The sequence below is a fragment of the Argentina silus genome, assembly GCF_951799395.1.
Source record: "Argentina silus genome assembly, chromosome: 21".
Lineage (NCBI taxonomy): Eukaryota > Metazoa > Chordata > Actinopteri > Argentiniformes > Argentinidae > Argentina > Argentina silus.
This window is the reverse complement of record NC_139675.1, coordinates 11,778,715-11,805,052: the sequence shown is the minus strand read 5'-3', so window position 1 is coordinate 11,805,052 and position 26,338 is coordinate 11,778,715. Positions and strand designations below refer to the sequence as shown.

At 49.8% G+C, this 26,338-nt stretch overlaps 2 protein-coding genes across 3 annotated transcripts in view; both read right to left on the bottom strand.

Annotated features, from left to right (window-relative positions):
* Positions 1-482: 482 nt before the first annotated feature.
* LOC310821216 (PDZ and LIM domain protein 3-like) lies at positions 483-10,775 on the bottom strand. 2 transcript variants are annotated; one of them, XM_083693174.1, is made up of 7 exons: positions 10,520-10,775; positions 6,341-6,492; positions 4,555-4,639; positions 4,131-4,318; positions 2,253-2,380; positions 1,716-1,827; positions 483-1,427 (listed from the first exon to the last, which is right to left on the bottom strand). In XM_083693174.1, exons 1-7 carry the CDS (start codon positions 10,610-10,612, stop codon positions 1,238-1,240), a joined length of 948 nt encoding a protein of 315 aa, XP_083549300.1. In that variant the 5' UTR covers positions 10,613-10,775; the 3' UTR covers positions 483-1,237. The 2 variants fall into 2 exon arrangements, with proteins under 2 accessions (XP_083549300.1, XP_083549301.1); XM_083693175.1 differs by having other exon boundaries at positions 4,131-4,315.
* A 1,670-nt stretch (positions 10,776-12,445) lies between these two features.
* Positions 12,446-26,338, bottom strand: part of sorbs2a (sorbin and SH3 domain containing 2a) — a 58,581-nt gene continuing 44,688 nt past the window's right edge. Inside the window, exons 18-27 of the mRNA XM_083693196.1 lie at positions 25,178-25,872; positions 23,980-25,111; positions 23,120-23,172; positions 22,631-22,728; positions 21,774-21,888; positions 21,412-21,540; positions 21,008-21,202; positions 17,032-17,069; positions 16,343-16,449; positions 12,446-15,136 (exon numbers count right to left, since the gene is read on the bottom strand). Coding sequence (XP_083549322.1) covers positions 15,075-15,136; positions 16,343-16,449; positions 17,032-17,069; positions 21,008-21,202; positions 21,412-21,540; positions 21,774-21,888; positions 22,631-22,728; positions 23,120-23,172; positions 23,980-25,111; positions 25,178-25,872 — 2,624 coding nt within the window. The 3' untranslated portion in view covers positions 12,446-15,074. The remainder of the gene's footprint in view (positions 15,137-16,342; positions 16,450-17,031; positions 17,070-21,007; positions 21,203-21,411; positions 21,541-21,773; positions 21,889-22,630; positions 22,729-23,119; positions 23,173-23,979; positions 25,112-25,177; positions 25,873-26,338) is intronic.

Sequence of the window (26,338 nt, the reverse complement as noted above, 5' to 3'; positions counted from 1 at the left end):
GAACTCTATATAGATACATTTTGGAAAGACCATTGATAAAAAAAATATGAAGACCTTACCTTTCTTCTTTCGTGTATTCCTCTCTCAGCTGTCACCCAGATACAGCTGACCTTGTGCTGAGGGCCGTTATCTGGCTTGACATCAAATTCCATGTTAAGAAACGACACCCTCTGTGACCACAGCAGTGAGCAGTGTTTCCTCCCGAGAGGTGGCCCAGGCAAGGTGACACTTTCGCAGCTCGACACACACACACGCATGCATGCAAGCACACAGGCACGCAGGCACGCACGCACACATGCACGCACGCACACACACACACACACACACACACACGCGCACACGCACACGCACACGCACACGCACACGCACACGCACACACACACACACACACCCACACATAAGCACACACACAGATAATTAGACAGCCCAAGGACAAAATAAAGAGAGAGACAGCATTGACAACTTCCACATCAAGGGTCAAACTCATTTAATTTAACTAAGAGAGGAGAGACAAGTGTATTCACAACAATGTACTCCTGGGATATGTGCAAAACACAGCATATACAGACACAAACAACCGAACACAGGAGAACAGATACAAACAGTTACAATCACTGGTGCCTCAGTGGCAGATACTGGAAGTGGTTCGTTTGTGTGTGTGTGTGCGCGTGTGTGTGTGTGTGTGTGTGTGTCTGTATACACTTTATTAGGTACACCTGTTCAACTGCTCGGTAACACATCTAATCAGCCAATCACATGGCAGCAACTCAATGCATTTCGGCATGTGGACGTGGTCAAGACAACCTGCTGAAGTTCAAACCGAGCATCAGAATGGGGAAGAAAGGTGATTTAAGTGACTGAACATGGCATGGTTGTTGGTGCCAGACGGGCTGGTCTGAGTATTTCAGAAACTGCTGATCTACTGGGATTTCACACACAACCATCTCTAGGGTTTACAAAGAATGGTCCGAAAAAGAGAAAATATCCAGTGAGCGGCAGTTCTCTGGGCGAAAATGCCTTGTTGATGCCAGAGGTCAGAGGAGAATGGCCAGACTGGTTCGAGATGATAGAAAAGCAACAGTAACTCAAATAACCACTTGTTACAACCAAGGTATGCAGAAGACCATCTCTGAATGCACAACACGTCGAACCTCGAAGCAGATGGGTTACACAAAAGGGGTACTAGCAAGGTGTACCTAATAAAGTGGCCGGTGAGTTTATGTGCCTGTGTGCGTTCCTAGGCGGAGGGAAAAGCAGTGACAAGGTCGTGTCCCTCTGGGGGTCGCGTCCGTGTTCGGGCGTGGGTCTCGCAGTAGAGCTGGCCCTCCACGAAGAAGTAGCCCTTCTGTTTGAGGTTGACGTCGCAGTCGGAGCACACAAAGCAGCCAGGGTGGCGGTATTTGTCCCTGGCCTTGACCACCGTCCCCCTGCAGTACAACACAGAGAGAGAACAGGACAGGTAGGTCAGAGTTGCCAGATTACTATCATCCTGTGCGAGAAGGGGTTTCCAGATTGCCCTAATGGCAACCTATGGAATAACAGAGAGAGGGACAGAGTTGCCAGATTGTAATAGGGCAGGGAATTGATTACTACATTACGCCCCATACTGTAGAGAAAAGGAAGCCAACCGTTGACGAATATTGAACGGCTGCAGCTTTTCACTTTCTTATTATTATAATCGTCATAGCAGCTTCATTTGAAGGTAGAGCACTCACACGATGCCGTTCCCACACTTGTCACACAGGGGCAGTTTCTGCAGGTTCCCTGTGGGGGTAGTTGGTTTCGTGGTGGGCGCTCTCACTGTCCTGGTCATCATGGGACGTGAGCCTACCAACAAAAGGAAAAAATCACCAGAACGCACTGATGAAAATGACAAGCAATATTACAAACATCGACCGAGGGGAAAATATGTATAGATCGTGGACACCGGCGGACACACAAAATCAATGAACGTTTTTCGATGAAAGGCTGCCGTCTATTCCGAGCCTGTGGGGGTAGAAGAACTGGATGATAAGTGGGAGTGAGATACCACGGTTCGCTAAGTCCTGCAGAAGCGCCAACTAAACTCAAGCTAGTCTATAATGGGCCTAATGGAGCATAGCCTATATGTAGTGAAGTGAAGATTGAAAACTGTCACTGATGACATAGTCCTGGAGGGTCGGTTGTTTGTTATTTATGTATTCTATTTTGATGTCCTAATGGAGCGTAGCCTGTATGGAGCGGAGGGAGTAGAGCCTTGACTGGCAACTGACCGTCACTGTCGACAAAGTCCTGCAGGGCCTTGAAGGAACCTGACTGGCGAGGTTCCTGGGGCTCCTCCTGCTCTTTCTGCAGCATGCGGTACACATCAGACTCCTCGATGGACGCCAGGGTCTTATTGCTATAGATGGGAGGAGACATGTACACACACGCACACACACACACACACACACACACACACACACACACACACACACAGGTTCACACATAAATACGCGCCATGGACACGCAGGCATGCACACACACTCACACACTCACTCACGTACACACACACACACACACACACACAAACACACACACACCTAACTTCAAGTACAGAAGACACTAGAATACAGAACATCACTGCACTTCTGTGGAGACAACGTTATGCACCTGTTATGAGCTCCGGTTACCTAAGATCTACAGCAGGCACCCGTGTGCCCATAACAACACCAGACCGCCATATCACATTTAACACCAGACTCATATTGAGCCCTGGGGGTTCAGACCCCCCCTCCCCCCTCCCTTCCCCAGTCCAGGGTTAGAGGTGGCTTGCTGTATGTCGTAGGGGGGAGATGATGCCTGCCAGCTGGGGCACTCTCACTACCGTGCCCTGGGGCCTGCTGTTATCGTAGGCCACATCAGATCAGGTCAGAGCAGCCAGCCAGCCATCACACAGATAAAGCACAGAGAACATACGCCCATATAAGGAGGCAAAGAGAGGAGAGAGAGGAGAGGGGGTGAACAGAGGGGGGGGGGGGGACAGAAGACAGACAGATGAAAAGAGAATGATGAGGTTAGAGATGGGACGAACCATTCGCGAGCTCCACAAACAGCTTCAATATGGAGACGCAGCAACTACCCCAATCGCCATACAACTAAAAAAAATACTATCAGAGTTTGCTCAATGATACATTACACGATAAAGACCCTTTCAGACACTGAAAAATAGTATCACTTGTCCTCAATTGAGTGTAATGAGTGTATTGAGTTTAGAAACTGTACTTTCTATACTAATAGTAATACTAGATTAATGGAAACTGCCACTTTAACGGTTAGAATGCCTTGTAGACAAAGTTTACCCATCGAGTGTCTCCTGTGCTCCCAGATGAAGTGGGAAGGGTGCACACCTTGTCCTGTGATGTACTGTATGGGATGATGTCATCCTCTTAGGTTGACATCATTTATGTGGGTGTCAGAAGCAACTCCTGGTTAAGCCGTTGAAAAGCTCATTCCTGAACGCTGGAGTCACACACGCACGCACGTGCACACACACACACACACACACACACACACACAGACATAAACGCACAGACACACACACACATACACCCCATATATCTGGTAGCCTAATAGGAACCATATGACTTCCAGAGAATGGAGAAGGATGGGGATACAAGATCCTGTAGACCTTCCAAGGGCAACAACCTGACTGACTTTGAGTGGCAGGTGGTGTGTAAAATGTTTCTCACACACGCACACACACATACACAATCACAATCACACACACACACACTCACTCACTCACTCACTCACTCACGCGATCTGACATCTACCTTCACTTGTTTGAATACCAGTAGTTAGAGTAGGCGGCCTCTGTCGGACAATAAGCTAATGGACATATGGAGAGTGGAGACAACGATCCAGACAATGGTAGCATGATGTGTTCGTGTAATGACAAAGAGAGATACATTCAGACAGACAGATAGGTAGAAACAGACAGCCACAGTAGTGTGTGTGTGTGTGTGCGGGCACATTTGAAAGTGTGTGTGTGTGTGTGTATGTGCGGGCACATTTGAAAGTGTGTGTGTGTGCGTGTGTACGTTTGAAAGTGTGTCTGTGTGTGTATGTGTGTGTGCGTACGTTTGAAAGTGTGTGTGTGTGTGTCTCACCCCTCTGGCTTGTCGAGTATCAGGCCCCTCATCTGTCCGTGCATGGCGTCCTGGATGTTTCCGGAGGAGTAGAGGCCGATGGGCGTGTTGTAGGCTGTGCTCACCACCTGGCGGTGGTCGTCGATGTTGGCCGCGGCGACGAAGGGCTGAGCCCGGCGGTTGTGGGCCACGCCGATGGGCTTCAACTCCTGGTTGGAACGCGAGACACAACGGAGAGTGATATGCTGCAGGCCGCGCTGGTTGTGATTGGTCACTTACAATATTTTTACACACACACACACACACACACACACACACACACACACACACACACACACACAGACAGACAGACAGACAGACAGACACAGACACAGACAAATGCAGAAAAAACATATCAGCTTACACACACATCAGTCTACACACGCACGCACATGCACATACACACCTGCTGCTCTGCCTCCAGGTTGATTTTGTAAGGGCTGGCTTTCCCATCTTCCGTGACTTGCGGCGACCATAGCCTGGTCATTGGCCTGTGAGCAAAAGACAAAGGAGCCAAAGTCAAATGGAGCACGCGGTCGACTCCCATGACCGCAGATGGAGAGCTGATGACCACAGATGTAGACGGATTTGGTGGAGACAGTCATGCGTGTGGGAACAGAACTCCATCCTATTTACATGTGTCTGGATCATTGTGTCACAGTTGAATATCGCACCTTGCCTGTTGATAACACTTGTTGTATTGTTGGTATGGTATTTAAGGAGAAAACAGAAAGTGCATTATTTGAATATTGGTTTAGGCCTGCGAGGACCATCTCCTGTGTGTCTTTGACACACATAGCTTGAGACTTATGATAAAACTTCCATTTGTTTACAAACAGTTTGCTTATTTTGTATGTATCTTTGAACTTTTTAAATTGGTTAGTTTGTTGATACTCATACTCATTCTTCCTATTTGTCTCAATGTAATATTGTCCGCTCACGGTTCTGTTAAAACAGCAAAGACATGCTTTTGACCAGGTTTTCACATAGTTCACTTTAATGTTAATGTCCACGTGCATAGTTCACAACCTGTAGACTCGAGTCATCCACATCAATTATTGATTCATGCGTAAACTCCTCACGATTTCTTGTAACTTATGCATGGTCATAGCACAATGGGATTCTCACTTTAAATCTAGGATCAGGGATGATCTGTCTGGGATGAGCAAATCATTTTCAATCATTATTAATCATATTAGATCTTTTGGGAGTCCGATATAACGTAACGTTAGCGTGTGTTAGTTGGTCATGTGACCACTAGTGTGTAGAGTCTGTTTTTATCATGTCCATAACTGTCTGAAGTTGATTACATTTATTATACAGTAATTCATCCCTATCCAGTCCAGTCTTATCTGTTTTACAATTATTCACAGATAAAACACTGTGTTTTACATGGCAGATGGGTCGCAGGGCACTGAGCGGTCATAACTCAAAACCAACATCATAGGCTACAGTCTGTTCTGTTAATGCACTTCAGGGTAATTTGTGTGTGTGTGTGCGTCTAGGTCATTTTATCGGTATGAATCAAACATCAGGAATGCGAGAGCTCCTCCTCTGCCGACTAGAACCTTTTATATGAGATTAAGGCGCCGAGGGACTGACCAAATAGAGTTGATGTTCTCTCTATAAATTCCTTATCATTGACATTTACATTTATGGCATTTAGCAGACGCCTTTATCCAAAGCGACTTACAGCAAATACATTTGTTCAAGTAAGTGAATCATCTATCCATCAGTCATCATAAGATAAAGTAATCAATGCTCACACCAGGGGCCATTGGCAGTCGTAATGCCAGAAGGCATTTTTTATTTTTTTATTTTTTTTATTATTTTTTAAACACACACACAACATTGGGCTACCTACCTGTAATCCTGATTGTGAAAGATGCCATCATATCAATAACACAATTGCTCAGATACGTGAAATACGGAGGGAGGGGAACTAGAACATAGTTCTAACGTTTTTTCGTGTGGCTAAGTATCCATTTGGTTAGGAAGTTCACATGACAATATTACACTTTTAATGTTGTATTTACGTAAATAGGCAACATATCAAAAACTGTGTGTTACGGCATGCATACGTGTGTGTGTGTGTGTGTGCGTGTGTGTGTGTCTGTTTTTGGTGTGTGTGTGTTTTTGGTGTGTGTGCTGTATATGTGTGTGTGTGTGTGTGTGTGTGTGTGTGTGTGTACCTCTCTATGGTTAGCCTGAGCTGAGTAGTGGAGTCCTTGATCTTGTTCTGAGCCTCACAGTGCATCATGTCCACCGCTGACATGCCCTCTATAGCCAAGATGAGGTCACCTGGACACAGGTTGGCCATGGCCGCTTTACTGCCTGGGGTGATCTGAGGGACGGAGAGATAAATAAAGGAGGGAGAGAAATTGAGAGGGAGAGAGAGAGAGAGAGAAAGCGAGAGAGTGAGAGAGAGATTTGAGAGATTGTGCGAGGACCAGGTGTTTGTAGCTGTAAATTAACTATTAATAGCAGGGACGGACCAGACGGTCGCTGTATGGTGTCACAGTCGACAACAGGGCAAAGCCTTCCTATCTCATCGTGCAGGCATGCTGTCTCTCCCCTCCTCTATTTCCCTCTCCCTCCCTCCATCCTTCTCTCTCTATCTCTCTCTGTCATTCATACGGTGCCTCGAAAGGTATTTACAATACGATGAATGTGCAGATGGTGTGAGTTTATCTGGGTTCCGTCACGGTGTTCTGCTCTCTCTCTCTCTCTCTCTCTCTCTCTCTCTGCCACCTCATCATCTCCTGGACGCCTCTCATATGCTCTGGCCCCGGGGGACTTACAGTCAAATGGATCGGTGAGGAAAAACGACCGCAGGCCTTTACTGTAAGACTCACGGGAGACCAACGCACAGTACCCTCTTTGTTTCACTTCATGGTCCCTCTCATTCAGTATCATTCCCCTTTTTTTCACGTGGATCCAGAAAACCCACCGCATGTTCATCACAGCCAACGACACAAAAACGCTGCAAAAGCGAAAGCCCCAAGAGGTCAAAGTCGTAGACCCCTGAGCCAGGCCGAAGCCAAGATGCTGGAGGCTATAAAAAGAGATGATGGAGAGATTGAAGCCGTGCTGCAGGAGTTGATTCTGTGATCCTGTCTTAGTGGACGGAGTAGCCTAACCACCAGAGTGCAGCACGGAAAGTACTCTCTCTCTCTCTCTCTGTCTCTCTCTTCTCTCCCCCCCACCCCCCCCCCCCCTCTCTGCGTAAGTCCTGTACCCTCCCTGGTATGTGTAAACCCTTCTTTCCCTTTCCGTGCCGACCGAGTAAACACATGCTGTGTCTTGCCGATTGACGGCATCCAGATGGAATATGGAGGGAGCCGACAGGTCGCGGGGTCGATTGCGTTTCAGAAGAGGTTACTGAATTACATACGGGGTAATAAATGGATACCTCAGCGGTTGTCTGTTTTTCATTTCAAACGCAGGCATATTCTCTCCTATAGGCTACAGATGGTCCCTGTCTCCTGGAAAAGAGATAAGCGTATTATATGACAGGCACACAGACGCAAGCTGAACTTTGAAGCTACATTGTAGCTGTCGGGAGGGAGGCTACATTAGAGCTTGTGTTAGGTCATCTACCTATAAATAACTGGATGAGGAGAGAGAGAAAGGGAGCTATGGGATGCATCGTGTGTACAGTATATGTGTGTGTGTGTGTGTGTGTGTGTGTCTGTGTGTGCGAGAGAGAGAGAGAACGCTATGGGATGCGTCATCATTGATATCAAAGAGGGAGCAGTAATTTACAGTCAGGCATTTTTTGGACAGCCCACTTCAAGCACTATATCTTTTTACTGCTCTCCAACAGCCTCCTGCGTGGTCCCCTGGCTTGGTCCAGTATTCAGCCTAGGCCCAGTTCCAACACTTAGGACATGCATCCTTCTGTTCTCCTTTCCGTGAGATTATCACAGATTTGTCAATGGTTGGATGATTGAGATCAAGGGTTAGGTCCAACTGCTTTCACCCATCCAACCCTTTCAGATCTGTGATCACTTCAAAGAAGGAAGGAAGGAGAAAGAGAGGGAAGAAAGAAGGAAGGGGAAACAGAGGGAAGGAAGAAAGACAGGGAAGGACGAAGGAAGGAAGGAAGGAAGGAAGGAAGGAGAAAGAGAGGGAAGGAGGAAGGAAGGAAGGAAGGGAAGGAAGGAGAAAGAGAGGGAAGGAGGAAGAAAGGAAGGAAGAAAGAAAGGAAGGAAGGAAAGAAGGAGAGAAGGAAGGAAGGAAGGAAGGAGGGAAACCTTCATAAGTATTCATACAGGACCCAATATTATGTTGCCAGGTCAAGTCATCTGTGAGGGAAACCATTCTGTCAAGCCTGACGTGTTCTCTGCTGTTCTCCAAATGCTTTCACGGCTCATTTAAACATCACTCTCCTCACTCCTGGCACCCCCTCTGTCAGACAATGGACTTTCCAATAATTAATAACGTCATAGTTTACTCTCACAAAAGTACACAGTGGAACAGTCCAGAGGGAGGGGTGGGGGGGGGGGGGGGGGGGGGATTTTGACCAAAAATGGCTGTGCGGTATGAGACGCCGTCAAGGATCGCGGTTGAGCGTCCGCTGCAACTGAGAATGGACTCCAGGAATGTGCCAGTGGCTGAATGTCATTAGCAGCGAACAGCCCCTTGAAGGACAGCAAGTAAGACCATGGCGGTGGAGTCCGGTGGTGGGAGGACAGGCTCGTCGTTGGAGGAATGAGGAACGGTATATGGAATGAGAAACGGTATCAAAACACACGTGTTTGATACCATTCCTCATTCCATTCCGTGCATTGCGATGAGCCTGTCCAACCGCCACCAGACTCCACTGGACCATGTAGAGGGCTTTGGAACAGCTGATCTATCAATGACTGTTGCAGTAGTGAGGCGGGGAGAAGAGGGATGGAGAGGCCGTCTCCTAGGGGGGGTTACTATGGGATGCACAGGCAGTTCTCGTGATGAGTAGCCCTGCTAGCAGATGTAGCCCCCCCCCCCCCATACCCTGAGGAGGTGGTGGTGGTGGTGGGGGGGGGTAGGGTAATCTGATCCCAGATCCGTGGTTAGGGGTGACATATACCTCTGGCACCTCTCAAAAAGGTGTTTGATCATAAACACATGTCACGGCTGGCCAACCAAAGCCTTTTCCAGGGTTTATGCATAGCAGAGCCATGATGTAAGCAAGTGTGCACACAGCGAAGGGCTTACGTCCTTGTCTAAGAACCTAGGTTGCCTAAGTTGACCTGTCCTAGGGCTGCCTAGTTACTCTCCCTCTCTCTGACTCATCCTCCCTCCTACTCTCCCCTTCCCTCTCACCATCTCCCAACCTCTACCTCCCTCTCCCCATATTCCCAACCCCTCTCCCCCCATCCCTCCTTCAGCAGGCTGTCCATGGAGATTCTGGGTGTCTGTTAACACAACAGGTGTAAGGTAGTCCCACAGAGCCTGTGATTCTCATACTTCTTTTAGCCTCCCACCATGGGGCCAGCCCTATAAATACACACACACACACACACACACACACACGCACACGCACACACACACACGCAACAGGGACCACTGGAACACCTCATACCTGAGGGGTGTACTGCACACACGCAAGCATGTTCAGCTGCTTGGACTGTGAGTGTGAGTGTGTCTGCGTGTGCGTGTGTGTCTCACTGTATGATGCAGACAGCTATTTCTATCTAAGCTCGAGACATATACTGCAGCCGTGGTCTGTGCAGGGGCAAGGCTAACTCTCCTCGCGTTAAGAGCATGGACCAGGGTTAATGGGTCAGGGTTAATGGACCAGGATTAATGGACCAGGGTTAATAGCCTGGAGTGGATGGATCAAGCTCTCCCCTGCTGCTCCTGATCCCAGCGAAGCTAGCACGCTAGCACGCTCCGACAGAGGGGAACAGGATGGGGAGCCAAGCATGAGAGAGAGAGAGAGAGAGAGAGAGAGGGAGAGAGGGAGCGAGACAGAGAGAGACACTTCACTAACACACACACACACACACACACACACAAACATACACACACCACACAGACACACCCACACCCACACCCACACCCACACACACACACACAAACACAGCAGACAGCAAGCAGCTGAATCAACGCAGATTGTTGAGACAGTAGTCTACAATTCAGTCCTCCCTGCATGTATCTAATGCCAGCCTAGGTGGGGATATTCAGAGAATGCACTACATTAAGCTTAACTTCATTATAAAGCAATCTCCTGCACAGCAGAGTTGCAACATCATCACACACTCGCGCACACACACACACACACACACACACACACACACACACTTGTCTCTCTCACCAAAGACACACACACACACACACACACACACACACACACACACACACACACACACACAGCTACTCACCCTGGAGACAGTGAGGGCTTGGTTGAAGTCTTTTCCTCCAGTCAGCCTGAAGCCCCAGGGGGCTGGCCCGTCCAGGACCACGGTGAAGACCATGTCTGTCCCCTCCTGTCCCTGCTCCTCTCCTGTCCCCCCTCTGTCCCCCGTCTACAGCTACTGTGGATGGAGCGACAATGGTGTGTATGTGTGTGCGTGCGTGTGCGTGTGTGTGTGTAAAGGGGGTGGGTGGGTAGGTAGCCCAATGTTGTGTGTGTGTATGTACAGTTATGGTAGATAGAGCAGTGTGTGTGTGTGTGTGTATGTCCTGGTAGAAATAGCAGTGTGTGTCCCAGAGTCAGGGGGGTACAGTAACAGAACGAGTAGGGCGACTCAGCCCATGGACCCTTTTAACCAGCAGAGACTCCACCCCCACAGTGAGGTCATTGGCCAAACCCTGGGACCAGAGGCAGGAGTAAGCTCTCTCTCTCTCTCTCTCTTTTCGCTCTGTTTCTCCATCTGTCTCTTTCTCCAAGCTCCCTTTCACTCTCTCTGCTTGCCGTACGTTCGGTTTATTTGATGTCGCTCTCTCCCTACATGTATACACATCCTCGCGGAGGCTGGTGGAGGTACATGCATTACAATGAGCCCGTCCTCCGATTTCTACGTCCACCAGCCTCCCCTGGTGTACACATACCCTTTTCTTACACCGATTTTTCCGTTGTCTTTTTGCGTCTGAACCTAGTAATACGACAATGTCGGGGTGGCAGAGTCACTCTCTCCTGTTCAAGCCAGGTCTAACTCCATTAACCCCCCTGTGGCGACCTCCAGAGGTGACGAGAAGACAGGCCAGTCTCTCTGTGTTGCATCCCACTCGTCTCTCCTCATCCCTGGGTAGCTCTGCGCCTGGCTGGCCCCCCCATCCTTAATTATGGCTGACAGGGCCTGCTCATGCTGCTCCTGCCCTTATTTGGTCTGGTGGCGCAGCTCCGCGCAGAGGCCCTGGAGGTCTCCCAGGCACATTCCAGCTTCTATTGATCTGGACATGACCCAGAGCAAGGCTCCTCTCTCCTTCTCTCTCTCTCTCTCTCTCTCTCGTTCTTTACATCTCTCCCACTCCTTCTCTCTCTCTCTCTCTCTCTACCCTATCTCTTCATCTCCCTCCCTCCCTCCTCTCTCTCTCTCATTCTCTCTGTGTGATCTGGATTTGAACCAGTCCAGGCTTTCATTCGGCTCTCGACACCCCCCTCCTCTCTGTCTCTCTCTCTCATTCCTTCCCTGCCTCCCTCTCTCATTCCATCCCTCTCTTTCTCTGTTTATAACAGAAGTGAGGTCTGATATGTTTTCATTCCAATTACCGAGACGTATTTTCCTTCTCTCCCCACATCTCTCTCTCCATCACTCTATTTTGCCTAACTGAAACAAACAATGGGCAAAATAATAAAGACATGCATGTGCGTGCTAGAGAGCTGTAATCATGAAATCAGTGGGCCATGCTAATTTATCATAACTCAGACAGCTCTCTCTCTCTCTCTCTCTCTCTCTCTGTGAGACAATAACATGTTTCTGTAACATTCGCAGGGAGAGAGCCTATCAAAACAAAGAGTGACCATTTTGTAAAATGGCTCAATTAAGACATTGTCATTGTCTCAGTATCAGTGTACTGAGACGGCTGACATTCTTGCGTCTAAGAGATTATCAGTCTGGACAGGACTGTACGGTTTGTTTGTACAGTTGCCATGGTTGCAGGGTTTTGGGACAAGGTGACTCCTACACAAATAAGGGAAGTCTGACGCACACACATACACACACACACACACACACACACACAACCACTTTTGTTACACTTCAGGAAAAAACAAGTAGGCTTATCATCACAGATTGTTTATACAAAAAGAAATGGAAAAATGTCAATTATCAGGCAGAATTTATTAGGAATACAGTCCCATAAAATCATAAGACCAAAGTAAAATAGAGAAAGATTGTAGAAAGACTTGAGTAAGAATGCCAGTGCCCTTTGCATCCACTTGAACTCGCAACTCGGACCAAGCAAAGATGTTTGTGTTTATTTGCCCTTTTAGTGATTAATATATAAACAATGACAGAAAGAGCCAGAGAATCTTCTAGAAGTCTAATGTCTTCAGTCCAAAAGTCTCCAAAGTGGTAGCAAAGGCCATGTAGAAAGAGTCTAGTAAAACAGTATAATTCATATGTCCTTATTAATTTATGGGTACATTACCTTTCACTTAACTTTTCTCATTCCCTCCAGAGGACGTTTCCCTGGTAACACTACAAATGTTTTCATTCTGTTTAAGATAAATAATGTTTTTGTTTTATTTGCACCATGAGTATGCGTTTTGACAGTGAGTGGGATGGATGTAGAGGGCATACTGTATGGGTGCGCAGCTTTTTGTTCCAGCCGAGCACTAACACACCTATAGATTTTGATGAGCAGGTGATTAGTAATATTAGCATATACATGATCTAAAAATTAGGTGTATTAGAACTAGGCTGGAACAAAAGCCTGGGCTGGAACACTGTACACTGTAGCTTTGAAGGAGCAGGATTGGCCACTTTCGGTGGAGAAGAAGGGATGAAGAGTGGAGAAAGGAAGAAAGAAAGAAAAAAAGAAAGAAAGGCAACCCAAACGTATGGTGGGTGAGAAAAACAAGACTTTATAAAGCAGTGGATGTCCGTCATTTTACAGCTCCTTACAAAACACATACAACAACAAAGCCAGTTACTCTGTCTCACTCTCTCACACACACACACACACACACACACACAGCTCCCGAGCCAAGGGAAAGGTGAATGAAAGGGGGATGAGAGGAGAACAAAAGAGAACAAAACAAACCAAAGACATAAACAAAAAATAAAAGTCATTACATATTAAGGTGCTTTAACGATTGTTCTGCTGTCAGTGTCCGTCCTATGTGAATACATACTCATTTAGCTTTACACAAAAAAAGGCAAAAATAACTTCATAAATCATATTCATTGAACACAGAAAGCTGCGACAACATTAGCTGTATGACTCCAAATGTTATTATTATAATACATCAACTGCTGTGACTCACTATTCCATTCACGCTGGTAGGCAAAAAGATTGCAAACACACTCTAGTGAAAAAAACAACTCAAGCATAGTAACTGTATAATTCAATAAATGGATATTCATTCATTCATTCACCAGCATGACATTTGGACACAGGTAATGAATTCGAGAATATGAGCAAAGTAATTCATTATATCATGTTCAACACCAATCTCCACCTTTGAATTGATTTAAAAAAAAAAAAACAGCTTCAGGAGTGGGGGCTTCGCTGTGGTGGAAATGAATCAAATAAAATGACACTTCACTTTAGGCCACTTCAACGAGAAGAAAGTACACAACGTAAGCAATGAAAGTGTCCATTCCATGACCATTATCTATGGACGGCGACATCTAGAGGACGTCTTATCAATATTCAATACTCAATAGTCAATACTTTCCCCATTATAAATACCTTTACATACAAAAGTGGACTGCTTTTTTGCATACAGTAAGTTGTTTCAACGGTATCAAACCCCCAAACACAGTACTCTATGAACGTCCACCTCTCAGCTGTAAAATCCATAGTGTTCTCGTAGAAATGCCATGTGAGCCCTCAATCCTGGTAAAATCTGAAAAAAAAATCCTAAATCCTATAAATGTGTTTATTTTTAAATATATATCAAGTCCAAATGCACTTGTTCTTACAGAACAGTGGGAGAAATCTAATGACAGCAGTGATTGTGTCCATATTTCTTGTCATGGAAGAGAGGACGCTATAGTTTGGAATATATTGCCAGCACAGTATAACTGTACTGTATTTGATGAGCGGCTGGACAACGGGGCTTGACATTTGTCTCTATCCATTGATCATTATCATCAGGATGCTGTAAATATTGTGACGTTGTGTTAGAATACTGCTCTGAAAATACTCCCCTCTCACAGATTATTGGGGCCTTTGTATTGGTTCAACACTGAACAAAAGGGTGTCCAAAACAAGATGGCTGACAAGATGGCGTAGTTGGCAATCATGCAGCCTGATAGGCTGTTATTGCTCCTCATTTTTCCATGCCAATCTGAACCCACAGTACATAATGAACGTGTTATTGCGTAACAGGGGAGAAACCATATCTATTAAATATAAAAGCAGAAAAAAACGCTAAAAAGTCCAAAAAACACTTCCTGGGTTCTGCTTCCTGCCATTGCTCATTTTGTCAACACTTAACGGTAGCCATCTTTTTTTTTTTTTTGTATCTTCCCCTCAGTATCGGAGAATAGGGTCATTGACTGGAATAGAAAGCTTGGTTGTCTTGGTAACTATGAAAAGAACAAGGTTTGTTAGTGGAATAGTCTTCTGTAAAGTTGGCTAGTTAGAGCTAAAAACTGTTCCGTGTGAAGCTTAGTTGACCCTTCGTAGACCCTTCGTAGACCTTTCACAGAGGGCTCGTATAAGAGTATCCAACAGGGGGGTTGTGCTAGACAGATGTGAGGGTCTTGTGAAGAACGATGGGTGATGGGGGGGGGGGGGGGGGGGGGAAATCAGGAATCGTCATTATAGCTGCTTGACGTAGTTTCCTGGAAAGGTTCCAAACAGCTTGCTCCGTCGAGATGTCCCTTCACAAACAAACAGATTGAGAGAGAGAGGGTGGGGAGAGAGAGAGAGAGAGAGAGAGGTGGAGAGAGAGAGAGAGGGTGGGGAGAGAGAGAGAGAGAGAGGGAGAGAGAGAGAGAGAGAGGTGGAGAGAGAGAGAGAGGGTAGGGAGAGAGAGAGAGAGGGAGGGTGAGAGAGAGAGGGGGGAGGGAGAGAGGGGACAAGACAGTACACAGAGAGAGGACACAAGGTCAGTGGCTTTTAATAGTTTTAGCTGGAAGTGAAACTTAACGGCTAAGTACTGGGTGTAGTGTCAACTTATGGGGAACTTAAACATACACAAATACTATGTTTACATCACGGACAGAACAATAACAATTCTAATGCCTCTTGACTATATGGACACCCACATTGACACCAAGAAACCCCAATGGTAAGAGTCTGACTGCATATGGAATGTCCAAAGAATTTCTAACCATTGTAAGAAGCTGATTACTCGACCAATGGCTCTTATCAAGGTAATAAATTCTAAGTTTGTTCAATAATACGACAAAAATCACCGATAACGTGAACCAGGGGTCTGTGTGACGTTTCGCTTTATGCAGCTGAGTCTGTATCTAGTGTCTGTAAGCACCATTTCAGACATACTGCAATCTAAGTCACCCACCCCAACTATTTGGCAACGTCTCACCAGTGCAGAAAGGAACCGTTGCTAAATGTTTGGATTGTGAAGAGGTAATTACAAGGAACGAGGGGTCACAGGTCAAATTACTTCTCTGTGCAATAGTTGATGATACTGCAGCCTGATACACAGCTGTGGAGGATATATGGATTAAGTGGACTTTTCCGAGGCGGACGGGAAGGGAAGGTTATGTGTGTGTGTGTGTGTGTGTGTGTGTGTGTGTGTGTGTTCAGGTTCATGCCAGGGGAAGACAATGCATCAAGGATCGTGAGTACCATCTACTGGTGAAAGGGGGTATGATATCGATAGTGTCCCTATTGCACTTTACCAGTCTACTCCAAAAATCACCCCTGCTTGAACCCCTTTGAAAAAAACTCATGCTTCCCCTCCTTGACGTAACACAGACCTGACAATGGGTGGAAGCTAGAGGCCAACAACAACGTTTGTAAACCGTTAGGTCACGTCAGTGACGAATTCAAGTCGGGAGGAAGAGGAGGAGGAAAGGATTCGTGAAACAAGGCTTTTCTCCTCCTCGTGCTTCTCTTACCGACAAACCATCCGTCGTCACACTTCTCCATGACGTCGACGATGTCGCCCTCCTTCAGCTCCAGCTCGTCCTCGTTACGGGGGAGATAGTTGTACAGGGCCTGGAACCTAGACGGGGGGGGGGGGGGGGGGGGGGGACACACACACAACAGGACAACCATGGGAGGAGGAGGGAACAGGGGGGTCCATACGGAGGCTGGAGCCGTGGTAACAGTAGCATATTGATGATCACGACGGTGTTGTTAACCGCGTGGAGACCGAGCTTTCCTCGTTCAGAGAGCCTGGGGAAATCCGCTCCAGAGAGCGGCGGCGACAAAGGGGGCGGGAACCCGTTTCAATAAGTGGCGCCTGGCCAGACTTCGAACCAATCAAACATCTAATCGACTCAGTTTTGTTGACAGAGCACACTTCTGGCGAAACAGAATTCGTTTTTTCCTTCAGCTTTCTGCCATTTTCTTCCCTGTTGCAAGCCAGTATTTATTTATTTATCGCTCCGTCCAGGTATGGCTACGCGAGACCATGATGTATACTGATGATGACAACAATGATGATTATGACGATGAGTGGAATAACTTTGGATAACGTATTAGACCACCAACACGGGAATATAAGGAATATGGCCCAGAAAGATTAGCCCAGAACGATTAGCATGATGATGATGATGATAACTGGGCTTATTGGAATACTTACAGGTCTCCTCCACCATGGAGCACATCCTGCACAAACCGCTGAGAGAGAAAGAGAAAGAAAACAAAGAAAGAAAGAAAGAAAGAGAGAGAAAGAAAGTGGGAGAACAAAAGAGAGAACAGAAACAGGTCAATACAGCAAATTGCATAAGTTAAAAAAAAAACAGGTCATTTTTGGGACCTTAATCCACCGCAATGGGAATACCTTCCCACACATTATTGACACTTCTCATTGGATTCTGTGACCGGTTCATTTTGGATGAGAACAGACACACACAACACATATGAGTGTGTCAATGAAACAAAGTCCCCAAAATCCATTCCTTAGCAAAAAACGGTCTCAATCTCACTAATACGACCAAGCAATGCAGTAGCATGCATTAAGATGGAAGACAATCATGGGGGATTACTCAGGGAAGAAGTATTAGAGAGGAACTCCATTTCCCACCCTGCACTGCTGCTAGTGTCACACCATAGGGTGAGGAGAACATGACACGCCCCCTACCCTTCGACCTCTAACAGGCGACAGGCAGGACCTCCGGGTGGTCACGGGGCTACGAGGCGGTTTACCATCGACCACCAGATCCTGCTTAAAAACCGGCTGAAACCAGAACCAACACCGCCATCAGCCACCACAGAGACACCATGACAGTCATATTTACCTCAGAGAAACGTATGGTAAATGTTCATGCTATACGGAAAGTCTTTAAAGAACACGCATGCACACATCCTCTTTGCATGTACAGTACACATACACACACACACACACACACACACACCAGTTGTTTGGCACATATGGTATTTCGTACTCACTACACACTCTTAAGAACAAACATTTGTTAGTTCCATGGGCTCTGTATAATCACTGAACAACTGCAAATATTCTCACACCATAGTGGTTATCACAGGCTTACACACACACACACACACACACACACACACACACACACACACACACACACACACACGCAGACACGCACACACAGTCCTGCATGTGATGAGAATCAGAGAGCACATCAAAACACAAATCCGCTGGCATCCCTTACAAGGAGTTATCACCCTCACTCTCAGAGCACAGGCAGTGTGTTTACCTTGACCTTAGGAGACCTAGACTCTGGGTGACGTATGGGAGGAGGGGAGGATGACGTAGGGAGAGGGGGAGAGGGAGGAGAGGGGGAGGGGGGAAGGGAAGAAGGGAGAGAAGGGGGGAGCGCCTGTTGTGAGGAAGGGACGGGAGAGGTCAGGACAGGGGAAGGGGGAGGAAGGGGAGAAATTGGAGGAGAAGAGGAGGGGTGAGAGGTCGGGAGGGGTGAGGTGGGGGGGGGAGAGGAGAGGGGAGGAGGGGGAGAGATACGGGGTGGAGAGGAAGGTAGTAAACACGACAGAGGGATGGGGGGAAGAGTGGGGAGAGGGGATGATGACGATGGAGGACACAGAGGGATGGTTGTGGGTTCAGCTTGTTGTGGGGAGGAGAGGAAAGCAGAGGAGGGGGGAGGAGAGGAGGGAAGGGGGGGTGACGTGGGGGGTGAAGGGAGGGCTCGGGGCGTGAACTGTGTAGAGGAGCACACAGGGGTGCGACGTGGTGAAGAGGTCTGGAAAGGAAAGCAAGGCGACAGAAAACAACATCGGTGACCCTTGCTCTCAACGTCACAGACTAGTTGTCCTGGCAACACCTCAAACCATCGACCCGTGAATCATCAAACATTGCTAATGCCAGGTTCATTTTATTTTTTCATAACAGATTTGTGAAAACAGTTAAATAAGAACTTAATCAAGTGAGAGATTATATTGTAAATATTTCAACTTATGGGCAACTTAAACATACACAACTGTTCCGAGATCGGACCATGTTAAGGCAAGCCTGTCCACACAACATGCTCTACCTCTGCTTCCAGCCCATCGGTAAGGCCAGCTGTTATAGTGGCACCCTTCTCTATAGCTATCCCCCTTTTCTCGCTTTCCTCTTCCTCCTCCTCTTCCTCTTCCTCACGGGCCTCCTCTTCCTGGATGAACAGTACCGGAAATCCCACCCCTCTTTCTGTGACTGGCCGATGAGGCTCCATCTGCCGTCCGTTCGCAGTTTGTGATTGGTTGTCCCACTCGATTGACTGGAGCTCCGTTGCCACTGGCCTATGACACTCGAGCCGAACCCTGCTCTGTGATTCGTCGGCAGATGGGATAGGAGGGTGTTCCACCACTGACCTATGAAAGTTGGCCTCTAGCCTAACCCTGCAATCTGATTCGTCGGTCAGTGCCGAAGGTTTGGGTTTGGCTGGAGACACATGTAAAACTCCCCCGTCTTCGTTAGGTATTGGGTTCTCCAAGATCATAGACAGTAGCTGATCATAGGGATCTTCCATTTGCTGCTCTAGAGAGGGGGGCTCATCCATTAAGGGTACTGTCAGAGCGCTAGGCCTGAACCACTGTGGAACTTCTGTAGGGGACTCCACTGGGGAGGACTGAGTGCAGAAGAACCCCCCTCTGTCTGCCGGGTACAGTGGTTGAGTCCGTTCACTGTCTCCTAGGCCCCTCCCACCATCATATCCGAGGGAGGAGTCAGGTACGGGGGAGGCGAATGATGAAGGCAGGTCAGGGAGAGGGGGAGGGGGAGGGGACAGAGGGGCCGCCTTACGGGAGGAGTCTACATCAAACAGGCCTTGTCTGAGTAGGGGGGTCCAGTTTCGCGACAAGGTTCGGGGTGGGGGGGTCATGCCTCTTCTGGGGGGTGCGGGGGGGCTGGCCCTGGGCTCAGGAGTCCCCAGGATGGGGAGGAGACTGGTGGGCAAGGAGGGAGGCGTGGGGGGCAGAGGGGGGCCCGAGAGGTAGGAGGGAGGACCCAGGGTGAGGGAGAGCCACTCGCTGGTGACATCCTGGAGGTGGAGGGTCCTCAGAGGGGGGTGGGGGGAGGAGAGGGGGGTCTGGGGGTGGTGCTGGGCAGGGGGTGGTGGTGGCCTGTACCACTGTGGAACTTCTGAAGGGGATTCCACTGGGGAGGACTGAGTGCAGAAGAAACCCCCTCTGTCTGCCGGGTACAGTGGTTGAGTCCGTTCACTGTCTCCTAGGCCCCTCCCACCATCATATCCGAGGGAGGAGTAAGGTATGGGGGAGACGAATGATGAAGGTCGGTCAGGGACAGGAGGAGGGGGAGGAGAAGACGGGAGCACCTTAAAGGAGGACTCTACATCAAACAGCCCTTGTCTGAGCAGGGGGGTCCAGTTTCGCGACAAGGTTCGGGGTGGGGGGGTCATGCCTCTTCTGGGGGGTGCGGGGGGGCTGGCCCTGGGCTCAGGAGTCCCCAGGAAGGGGAGGAGACTGGCGGGGAAGGGGGGAGGCGTGGGGGACAGAGGGGTGCCCAAGAGAGAGGAGGGGGGATCGGAGGCGGAGGGAGGACCCAGGGTGAGGGAGAGCCACTCGCTGGTGACAGACTGGAGGTGGAGGGTGTGGGGGTGGTGGTGAGGAGGGGGGGGTGGTGGTGGAGGGACGCTGTAGAATGGCTCCAGACAGAGAGAGAGAGAGAGAGAGAGAGAAGCAAGGAGAGAATAGGACACTGACACACCCACAGAGAAGAAGTTGACTTCCAACGCTCATAACCAGACCAGACACATACACACGCATACACACACACACACACACACATTCCAGAGAATCCCTCTCTCTCCCCAAGACCTAAACGTACTCTCTCCCTCACTCACTCACACATCATCCAACACCTCTCGTATATGAACAGAGCTCTGGCCAAAACGCAAAAAAACGGTCTTCAATTCAAATATTTCCTGAGGAAAACCGAAGACAATCAAACAAACCTGAATTCATGAATTGTAAATTCCCCACTGAAAATGAACGCCAAATCACTGCAGGGCTTTAATGAAAGGCTTCTCTGTAACACACCTGAAAATGACGCCCTCCCGAAAACACCCCCCGGATGTGTGTTTTAAAATGTGTGTGTCACGTGACCTTCATGCCGCTCCCCTAGCCCTTACCTTGGTGGGCGTGGAGCCCTGTGACCTGTTGCCTTGGTGACTGTGCGTGTCGGCGTGGTGGGCGGGGCTCTTGGAGGGGGAGCGCTTGACGATGTCGACGTAGGCGACGGGGAAGATGCCCTGCTTGGCGGTGTCTGGGATCTTCCCCTCGTACCAGTTAGGATCCACCTGTCTGAGCAGGACCACACGCTCGCCCTGGTCACACACACACACACACACACACAATTTAATACATGGACACAAACACACTCACAAGCATTTATACACAGGAAATGCACAGACGCACACCTACACACACCTACACACACCTACATACACCTACACACACACACTACATCTCCATAGACCTACATACAGATCTACGTAGAAACAGCTCCACACAGACACACCCACCCACCCCGTACCTTTCTGAGAGAGAGCTCTACGTTCGTGTCAGCATTGAAGTTGTAGCGGGCCACCGCCTCCCCAATCTCTCTGACGTGTGCTGGTGGAGGAGGCCTAACCGGCTGCTGCTTCTCTGATGACGCCATTTTCTGTGTGTGTGTGTGTGTGTGTGTGTGTGTGTGAGAGAGAGAGAGAGTGTGTGTGTGTGTGTGTGTGTGTGTGTGTGAGAGAGAGAGAGCAATAGATAGAAAAGGAGAGAGAGAGAGAGTGTGTGTATGTACAGTATACATGTGTGAAAAGAGAGAGAGTAGCATAGGTCACATATAAAATATAAAAGTTGAATTACAAAAAAGAAAGTGGACACACACACACACACACACACCTCTACGTAGGAGATGGGGAATATCCCCACTCGTCCGCGGTGTTCTCCCTCGTACCAGTTACTGTCAATCTGTCGGATGATGTTGACAGCATCGCCTTTCTTAAAGGTCAGCTCCCTGGAACACAGCCGCACAGAAACATCTTTACGGAATAGAACCACTTCATTTCACCCTATGCCATGCCTTATTTCTCCCATCGGACCCGTTTTTCAGATTCTGGTCTGGGAAAAGGGTTGACAGAAACACGGTCCCGTTTGAGGAAAAGGCCACTGCTTTGAACGCTCCACGAAGCACATTGACTGTGGTTCATTTCATCACCGTCATGGTCATCGTCCAACACGATGTTTCGTGAAGGGCAATGACAGCCAATGGAGTCCCATTGGCAGTCACAAAACCCAAGCTGGCCTTCACCCATGATGAAGTGAACGTTGGTCCCGACCTCACAGAAATGTCAAGTAGCCAATGTGCTCCAGTTGTTTTTTTTTTAATGGAGTCACACCCATGCATTTAAAAAAAAAAAAAAAAAAAGTATGGGACATATTCAGCCATTCGGATACAGTATAGCATGACACACATACCCCAAAGTCTGACAGAGGTGAAATGTTGGTAACAAATGCATTCACTGGGCCATTAATGTTGTCTTTACATCACGACGGATAAAAGGCAAGTCAAGCAGCGATGCAGCAGCTGTTAGACAGCCGTTGTGCTCAAAAGCGCATTGCGTTTGCGTTTCGGCACGTAAGCATGGCATTCAGTGCGGCGAGACAAGACATGCGACGTCGTCCCTGGGTCTCCTCCCCTGTTTAAACACATGACGTGCATCGGGACACTCAACACCGCGGAGGGGACGGTTACTCACTTAGCCGACTGGGCCTTAAAGTCATAGATAGCTCTGGCAGGCTGTTTCTGATGGAGGAGAGAGAACAGAATGAGTTGAGTCATCTGCTTATGGGACACCTAGGAAACCAGGAGGAGAGAGAGAGAGAGAGAGAGAGAGAGGGAGAAGGATGGAGGGAGAAAGAAATAGAGAAGGGGAGAGACAGGCATGCGTTATCGTACACAGTACACCGATGCACTTCTTTGCTTGATGTAAAATGATGATGTAAATAATTAAAGAAACGCAAACATGACTAAATCAAATGGAACCACATGATTGTTTGTGTGTTCTTGCCCAGATGGGAAATTATGTTCAACCGTGGTGCTTGTGTTGTGTGGTTCCCTGACAAATAAACTCATGGATAAATAACTACATCAATATGCAGCACTGGCAGCGAAAGCAGAGATGTAAAGTGAGAGAGAGAAAGAGAGAAAGAGAGAGAGGGAGGTAGAGCTTGGTTATCTGTGCTACCTCTCTGTCTGGGGTGGGTCTTCTGCTCTGGGGGGTGTTTCGTCCATCTTGGTCTGTAGGGGGGGGAGGGAGAGGGCACAGGGGTCAGAGGTCAGCAAATACACTGTTACCATGGCGATGGGACACGCATGCACACGTACACCGTCGTTTGACTCGATGGGATGGGAGGTGATGTCATTCAAGGGAGTGATGTCATCCTGGAAATGAGAGGACGGGCAAGGAAGTGACAAACAATAAACATATGTTTTATTTCCGTTTCCAGGGGAAACACATGAGGTTTCGGGCACCACAGTATGAGAGAAGGCGTTGCATGCACTTCACACAAGGGAACGTAAACAATAACTCATAAAGAGAATGAACTTATATCAGCAAGGCACATAACATTCCAAACTACCTTGATAAAACACTCACAAATAAAATAAATAAATAAAAAAAGATCCTATATATAAATGGTCCAACAAGAAATGACAGGCAAATGACAAAGGGGATAGAAAATAACAACATATGGACTAACAAGCAGCAAAATGATCAAATACGCCAAAAGAAAAGAAAAGAAAACACCCAAACATATGAAAAGGAGGAGCAAGTACAACACCCAAACGATAACTGGGGAAGAAATACAATCGTTTTGCTTCCACAGATGGGGGCAATGGGAAGGGCTCATGCTGTCCTTGGGTGTCTTGAGGTAGTGGCCATTACAAACAGGGCTGTCAGCCCAGGGCTGTGCACCAGAGCAGAGGGGTTGAAGCACAGGTGACGGTTGGAGGGAGGGAGGGAGGACACAGGCAGTACTGGGGGGGGGGGGGGGCGATGGTTGGTGTGTGCGTGTGTAGAAGTGTGTGTGTGTGTGTGTGTTGCACCTGCATAGCAGTGTGCGTTGCCGTTGCCCTGCTCCTCGCCGTAGTTGTTGTTATTGGAGGCGTAGGCATGGTGACCGTAGCAGGCACTGAGCGGCGACTGTAACCGAGGCGTCGACGAGTCGGGTCTGTAACCCGTCGGGCTCCCGTCTGGGTACGACGAACTGGAGGACGGCCCCCCCTGCCTGCTCCCTCTCCACCCCCGCAGCGAGGAGCTCCGCTCGGGCACGTCCGGCAGCAGCTCGGCCAGTAGCCTGCGGAGGATGCTATCGTCGGCTAGCCTCGCCCCGCCCCGCCGCCCTCGCTCGGCCTGGATGTGTTCGTAGATGTCCCTCAGGGCGGCGTCCAGGGCCTCGTACACCGCCTCTTTGGACTTGCGCCGGCCGCTGCCGTGACCGTGACCTCCGCTGCTCCTCCTGGAGGACGGGGGAGAGGAGCCCTTCTTCCTCCGGAAGGGGACGGGGCTGACCAGGAAGGCCAGCTTGGACAGGGCCTGCTGGGCCTGCGGGGGCTGGGACGCCTGGCGGTCGGCCTGGGGGTGGGGGGTCCGGCCGGGCTGCGGCGGGGGCCTCTGGCGACTCTCCTGGCGCGCCCGCTCCCTCTCGTGGCGCAGCATGGTGGTGAAGCGGGTGTAGGAGGCCGGGCAGCCGCCCTTGCAGGAGCTGATGAGGTGGCGGTGCTGGTAGCCCTGGCTCTGGCCCACGCTCTGGTGGCTGGCGTGGTGGTGGCGGTGGTGGTGGAGGTGGTGGTGGCGGAGGTGGAGGCGGTGGGAGGAGGAGCCGTAGAGGGACTCGGAGGAGGTGAGGGAGCAGTGGTCGAAGTCGCTCTCGCTGCAGAAGGACGAGCCCTCCACCTGAATGAAGTCGCTGAGGTCCGAGGCCGCCGCGTCCTGCTCGCTGTCCGAGTACTCCGGGTCGCCCCGGCGACCGTGGTTGGGGAGGAGGGCGCCCGAGGTGGGGGGCGGGAAGCCCCGGGCGTGGCGGTGATGCTGGTGGTGGGGGTTCGCGGGGGGGTCGGGGCCCAGGCGCGGCTGGCCCTCCGGGGGCCTGCGGGCCTCGTGGGGATGGTGGGGGTCCAGAGGGTGGGGGGGGGGGGACGTCCCCCCGCCGTTGTTGTTGTCCTCCTCCAGCAACGACTCGATGGAGAAACGGCGCTTCGGGCACCCGAGGATGCCGCCCCCCCCCACTCCTCCTCCTCCTGCTCCTCCTCCTCCGCTGCTGCTGGCCCGGGACGACGACTCCCCCGGGGTGGTGGTGCCAGACGGCGCCTCGCTGTCCCCCAGGTTGGGCATGGACTTGGACTTCTGGATGAGGCGCTCGTACTCGGAGATGCGGGCGGGCACCACGTCGCGCTGCACCTCCAGGCCCCAAGAGGGTGCCCAAGGGGAGAGGCGCCCGTGCCGGTGAAGGTGCGGCTGGCTCTCCAGCTCCAGGATGCGGGCCCGGACCGAGCGGATGACCTCGCTGGGCAGCAGCTGGGCGCGGTCGATGTGGTGCATCTTGCGGTAGAGCTTGAGGAAGCCCGGGGCGTCGTGCGCCCGCCGCCGGTGGGGGCGGGGCAGGGAGCGGCTCGACGAGAGCGAGGCCGGCTGGCTCGACGACAGGGCGTCGTCGCACAGCAGCGAGCCCACGCTCTCCGAGCGGGTGGCGTTGTGGGCGTCGGCGCCCGGGTGGCCGTCGTTGAGGAGGTCGTCGCAGCTGCGCGACTTGAGTTTCCCCGGCGTGGGCGGGGTGGGTGGGGCGTCCTCGGCGCTGCTCCACGTCTCCGCGTCCTGCCGCCTCGTCTGCCAGCCGTTCTTGAAGCAGATGGAGCGCTGCTTGGACGGGTCGTCGTCATGGTGATGGCGGTGGGCGGGGTCGGAGGGCGCGGGGGAGAGGCAGGACCTCAGGTAAGGACCTGGGGAGCTCAAACCAGGTGAGAACATGATGTCATACACCTCCCCGCCTGACCAGCACCGACAGATATATCCCAACGCAGCGTGGCGGAGAGAGAGAGGGAAGAGAGGAGGAGAGGTTAACCAAGAATAGAGAGAGAGAGAGAGAGAGAGAGAGAGAGGGGAGAAGGAAGAATGAAAGAGAGCGAGAGAGGCAGAATATTGAGCACCTGAACACAGTCATTCCATCATGACAAACACATTACGGGACAATGGTGGACAGAGAGAGAGAGAGGGAGAGAGAGAGAGAGGGAGGGAGAGAGAGAGAGAGAGAGAGAGAGAGAGAGCAAGAGCAAGAGGGAGAGAGAGAGAGAGGGAGGGAGAGGGAGAGATAGAGAGAGAGAAAGAGAGAAAGGTGCATTGCATTTTCAAAACGTTTGTTTTTTTCCATTGTTGTCGAGCGGTACAGGCGGAGACAACAACTGATGA

What these genes read in the sequence shown, in the direction of transcription:
- LOC310821216 (XM_083693174.1), bottom strand. Translation starts at nt 10,612, where the DNA reads ATGGTCTTCACCGTGGTCCTGGACGGGCCAGCCCCCTGGGGCTTCAGG. An exon ending in CTCAGGCTAACCATAGAGAG is followed by an intron (nt 4,640 to 6,340) that starts GTACACACACAC and finishes TTTTGCTCACAG; the next exon opens with GCCAATGACCAGGCTATGGT. An exon ending in ACCTGGAGGCAGAGCAGCAG is followed by an intron (nt 4,319 to 4,554) that starts GTGTGTATGTGC and finishes CGTTCCAACCAG; the next exon opens with GAGTTGAAGCCCATCGGCGT.